We start from the raw sequence: 6,000 nt of genomic DNA, 5'->3' as shown, positions 1-6,000 counted from the left end.
CACTCCCTCAATGAATGAGCCTAGAATGTATGTTTGAATCTTGCAGAGGGATACAATCTTTCACTCACCAGAAAGCAAGATTTTTATATCCGAAGAATCCATCAGTTGTGTAAACTTTCTCATTAATAAGACCAGAGTGCCTCGCTTTAATCACAAATTAATTTTGCTCTTGCTCATTTTTACATCTCAATATTCCACAAAAGTATCAGGTCATCATCATTATCAAATTAAGTAAAGAACTATAAACTTGCAGAATTAACATAACACCAATATGTCCCTCAATGACAGCATTATTGGTTTTGTAACAGATATGGTAATTTTTAAAACACAGCTTTTTGGTGACCTATCCAATTAATTTCACTTCTAATCTTTCCCATAGTCATGCATTTTTAAAAAATCTTCAATTATTCTTGCAACTATTTTTTAAATATTGTACCAGGTTGCACCTACCCTTCAGGCATTGAATTGTAAACAACTCACTATGTAAAATGTATTTCTTTAAGTTGCTTTTATTTTCATTTTAAAATCACCTTAAATCTGTGTCCTCTACATGCTGACTGACCATTCTGCCACAGGAAGTTTTTATTTATTCATTCAAAACCCATCATGGAAATACTCAGCAGGTCAGATAGTATCTGTGGAGAAAGAGTATTAAGTTTTCAGTCGTGATGCTTTATCTCGTTTCAGAATATTGCAACTATTTCCCCAGTGTTTCAAATGTGATGATATATCTTTTTAATGCTCACATTAAAGATGGAATACATGTCAACATATTATTAATATAGTGAATCACAAAACAGGTAATTGACCAAAATCATTTATTTTGCCCTATTATGTACTGCTTAACAGAACTGCAAGAGAGAAATCTTCAGTTAAAACCAGGAACAGGACTGTGCGTAAACAATGACAAAGAGCCTATTTAAATTATAACATGACTACACTTACACAAGTTGTATAACTACAAAATGTTTATTATGCATAAAGCATTTTTTCCATAAGTGTGTTATTACCTATGCAAAAAATATTGTTTTTTTTTGTACTAAAAAAGAATGACCTTGTATAAAAAGGCAATCAACAACAAAATAAACTATTTTCACAGACTACATACTTGTGTAAAATAGTTATTTCTTCCAATTAATTTACTCATTATGAAATACATTCAAACTGTTACTGGCTAGGAAATTTTACATTCTTGTCCCTGATTTAATTTATCTTCACAGGCACAGATAGTAAAATAGATTACTATCAACATATTAGATCTCACAGTGTATAAAAACATGGCTAGTTGACTAAACCATATAGTCAACAAAGTATATATAAAAAAAATGAGGGTAAAAACATACTATAAATGTACAAAGGTCTAAATATAACCTTTGAAAAGATTGTGCTGGTCTAATTCTCAATGACTGCATAACAGTGTAAACCACTGTCTGATCCCTTTAAGGGTGACAGTATTAGCCTGGTTAGTCCTATGATAAAAATCATTGGGTTCAAGACTGATTGCTCCACCAGAGCCTGGAAGAGCTAGGTAAGAACAGTCACATGATTTGCTACCAAGGCAAGAACACCTGATAATTTTTTAAAAATCTTCTAGTAATCCAGAAGCTTTGCATAAACATTTTAGTACAGCAAAATCCTGATGTAGATATCCTTTGGACTTTAGCTATTTTGGTAAGAAGAAACCAAATATAGTTATGGATTATCCGAAACTTGCAAATGGAATATGGTCACACGACTGCATTTTAAATGCATGAAGATAGAAATGAAAGGCGTGCAACCTGTAAGACTAACTGCTGACTGAATTGTGTCACAAGAATGAAGAAATTTACAAAAAAATTATCAATGCATAATATTTAGCATTTTTTACCCTTATTTGAAATATTAAAGCAACAATGAAACTTGCACAAATATTCTTTGACAAGATTAAAACAAGGCCCACCAAATACTACATTGCAGGATAAAACTGTACATTTTTCATGATTTAAACCAGGAGAAATATGGACATTATTTCACACAGAGGAGGATTTTGTGGATTTCGGGATCAAAGTTTCCACCAGGATGATGAAAAAGAAATATTTTCTTCTGTTAGTATTTTCCATGCTTCAGTCTTTCAATATGATAACAAAGCTTCAAAGCTGGGCCCAACTTCAGCCCCATGTATTTCATTATCATGTCACTTCGCAGCAAGAGTAGTGCCTTCCCATCAATTTCCTGCAATAGCATAACATATTTTCATGTTAACTCAAGTTCTATGACATTATTTGTTACACAATATCATGTAGAATTTGCTTATAATTCATGTTCTGTATTTTATTGTATATTGTTTCTCAATATATGGCCGTGTAATATTTCTCTCTTCTAAACTAATAAAAACATTTAAAAAAAGCATGTTAAGGCAAATCCTGTGACAGATGTCATGGTGATAAACAGATTTTAAAAAGGAGTTCTGAAAAAGACTTGCATGTTTTCGGAAGAGATCCGCATGTGGTGCCAAAGCTAGAGGATCTGCATCCTTAACAAACTTCATGACTTCTTCAATAGACCAAGTTGATGGATCTTTGCTATTAGTTCTTGGAGAATCTCGTTCGGTCAAATGAACATCAGGTCCAGTGGTGGAACTTGCAGCTACACAAAAATAATATAATCAATATCAAGCAGATGTTGAAAAGTTCCAGGGTTGATAATTTTGGAATCTTCCCAATAAACTCTGCAAAATTGTTTTAAACTAACATCAATTATTGAAATGCTCACTATGTTTTTTTTTAATTGATTTTTTTTGGGTAACCATGCTTAAAATATTATTTTGGATATATCCAGTTTGTGAACACTAAGTTTTTGAAACACAGTATAAGCCAAAAAATAATTAACGGGAGCCAGCAATGAACTGAGAATTGAAGGATTTCATTAGCTCTCTCATATTATTTCAGTATGTAGCTTTAAGTGTTATAAAGTAGACTCAAACCATGGAACAGGATTATGAATGAAATAATTCTGATTAGTAGCCAAATTAATAGTTGAACTACAATTCTTAAATGTCTGTTAATGGTATAATTTGAGATTTTTTTCCCCCCCGGAACCTCATTAATGAACCACTTCTGTAATTAAAATTCCAATTTTCTCCAAAAATTACATATTTACCCAACTCCTTCTCTGTGAAGTAGTTTGTGGTACAAATGTGCCCATTTAGAATATTCAATGCAGCTTGTAATAAAACCAGCAAATATTAGAAATGCTCTGCACTGAGAGGCATCAGTAATAAAAAAAAGTAAATGTTTCAAGTCATTAAACTTTGATCAAAGTTCAATATAAACATATGCATCAAGTGTGTGCTTTGAATTGAGAAAGGAGCAATTGCATTGACAAAATGGTAATTACAAAAATTATGACGAGAGCCAGAGTGGTGGTCAGAGTTAAGAGACTCTAGGAATTTAGTTAGAGCCTCTGGTAATAACAATGCAAACGGAGATGCGGTGTCAGATGATCTATTAAAAAGGACAAAACAATTACTCTATGTTTTAGAACAAATGAAGAGGTCAAAGGCCAGACTGGATTTAATGAGAATGTACTGGAATTACACGAGTCAGTATGATACACTACCAAATAGTGCTCAACAGCCAAATTACAGGTACACGATTCTTTATCCGGAACCCTTGGGGGACAGCGTATTCCGAATTTCAGATTTTTCCAGATTTCTAAAAGCCCACCAAAATTGTGCTGCCGTATACACCCCCACTACCTTCCAGTTGCCCGGCCACCTCCCCCATCCGTGGTCCCACGGCCACCTGGCCACCTTTCCCAACTGTGGTCCCTCAGCTGTCTCCCCGACTGCCTCCCCCAACTGTGCTCCCTCGGCTGTCTCTCCGACCGCCGGTCCCTCAGCCGCCGGGACGTCTTCCTCGACCGCTGGTCCCTCAGCCGCTCGACAGTCTCCCCCGGTCACCTCCCCCGACTGCCGGACCCTCAGCCGCCCGACAGTCGCCCCCGGTCGTCTCCCCCGACCGCCCAGCAGTCTACCTCGACCGCCGGTCCCTCGGCCGCCTCCCCCAACCGCTGGTCCTCACTTGCTGGATTTTGGAGCTTTCCAGATTTTACATGTCCAGATAAAGGATCGTGTACCTGTATTTCTTCTGTATGACTCACAAGGCATGGTCTTTTAGCTTTTTCAGCAACTTAATGTGTCTCTGGCTTCTCAATAATTGGGGTAAAAAAATTGACTAAAAGGAATTCACTTTAAACAGTAAGTTTTCTTCTCAATTAGGCCAAATCTTAAAATTGGTCTTTTCATGCACCTGTGGAATTTTTAAAAAGTACAGATTTGGACATTTTTGCTAAGCAGTGTACTTCTTTGGTTCCAGGGAGGCACTACACTTTCATTTATAGCCATGGTTGATTACTTAATTTAGAATAAGCAAGGTAACAGGCCCTTCGGGCTGATGAGCCCACGCTGCCCAAATACACTCATGAGACCAATTAACCTACCAACCCCGTACATCTTTGGAATGTGGGAGGAAACCAGAGAACCTGGAGAAAACCCACATGGAAACAGTATGTACAAACTCTTTGCAGAAAGTGCCAGATTCAAATTCTGGTCGCTGGTGCTGTAATAGTGTTGTACAAACCACTGTGCCACCCCATTATAAATGGCTGTATTGTATATACTGCCCTACACTGATTAAATCTTGTTTAGACAGAATACAATAAAAATGGTTTATTCAAATAATTTTAGATGACTTGCTTAACATTAATGGATACTTTAAATTAATTTTCTTCATCTCTTATATCAAGTTTTCTCCTGAGCAAAACCACTGATCCACTTAATAGTTATTCCTTCAGCTGTCTGGACAAGATGCTACGAATTAATTCCCCAAATCTCATTGCTTTATAAGATGTTCTTTAAAATCTACCTTTCTGTGTTATTATACATGTAAATACAGAAAGGATGGCCGGCATCTAAGAACGTCTGTCCAATGGGTATCAGGGATTACTGGGCTTACAAAGACAAACTGTCAGTTGTGAAAGATCTAGTCTTCAAAGGGAATAGGTTTGTGATTCCAGTGTTGCTATGCAAGGAATTGCTCCAGAAGATACACAAAGGGCATCTTGGTGAGGAAAAATGCAAACGTAGAGCTTGAGAGGTGATGTACTGGCCAAGAATGAACCAAGTCATAAGCCAGATCACTGCTTCATGTGAAATATGCCTTGCCAATAGATCAAAGCTGCAAGCAGAACTGCTTACACCAAACCCTGTACCAGACAGGCCGCTCTTCAAAGTTGGAATAGATTTGTTTGACTGCAGTCAACATCTGGCAAAGTAGTTAACGCTTTCATGAAAAGTGAAAGCGAGGCATGGAGTTCCCTGTGAAATAGTATCAGACAATGGTCCACAATTTTTGAGCTGTGAATTTAAGTCCTTCGCCAATACTTGGGGGCTTCAGCATGTAACTTTAAGCCTAGCAGAATTCTGTGAAGGTGGTGAAGAGCCTCTTGAAGAAACTGCATGATGGACAAGAGGATTTCCACAGAAGTTTGATGACTTACAGAAATGTGCCACTACAGAATGGCCTTTCTCCAGCCCAAGTATTGATGGGTTGACACATATGGACCAACCTTCCAATGCACACCCAATGGGGCACATAGTCAAACAGGTTAAAATGGAAGTGAAAATAAAACAGAAACAGTATCATTACAAGACTCCAAAAAGCTTTACCAATCCTGAAGCCTGGAGTTCCCGTGTGAATCTGAGATCACAATACTGGCACATGGGCCTTTTCAGCATTTGTGCAAGAAGAAATAGATCCACATTCCTACCAGATCCAGACAGAGAGAGGGCCACCTCTGAGAAGGAACTGTGTGGATCTACAACTACAAGCTCCAACCCATAGTCATGACCCATCACCTGTCAGTATGCAGGAGGGTTCAGAGCAGGAAGAAAAGGAATTTGTGGTTCAGAGTCCACAGAAAGATACTACATCTAACGCAGCAAATGCAAGCAAATACACT

At 37.4% G+C, this 6,000-nt stretch overlaps 1 protein-coding gene across 3 annotated transcripts in view; it reads right to left on the bottom strand.

The window, feature by feature from the left end:
• Window positions 1–657: 657 nt before the first annotated feature.
• Window positions 658–6,000, bottom strand: part of scml2 (Scm polycomb group protein like 2) — a 111,546-nt gene continuing 106,203 nt past the window's right edge. For 2 of the 3 annotated variants that reach the window (XM_069889843.1, XM_069889844.1), the window contains 2 exons: window positions 2,462–2,625; window positions 658–2,211 (listed from right to left, as the gene is read on the bottom strand). In XM_069889843.1, the coding sequence (XP_069745944.1) occupies window positions 2,086–2,211; window positions 2,462–2,625 (290 nt within the window). In that variant the 3' untranslated portion in view covers window positions 658–2,085. The remainder of the gene's footprint in view (window positions 2,212–2,461; window positions 2,626–6,000) is intronic. The other variant, XM_069889842.1, reaches the window with a different exon arrangement.

Source organism: Narcine bancroftii, chromosome 7 (genome assembly GCF_036971445.1).
Source record: "Narcine bancroftii isolate sNarBan1 chromosome 7, sNarBan1.hap1, whole genome shotgun sequence".
In the NCBI taxonomy this organism is placed as follows: Eukaryota; Metazoa; Chordata; class Chondrichthyes; order Torpediniformes; family Narcinidae; genus Narcine; species Narcine bancroftii.
Note: the sequence above shows the minus strand (reverse complement) of the source record. Positions and strands in the feature narration are given on the sequence as shown.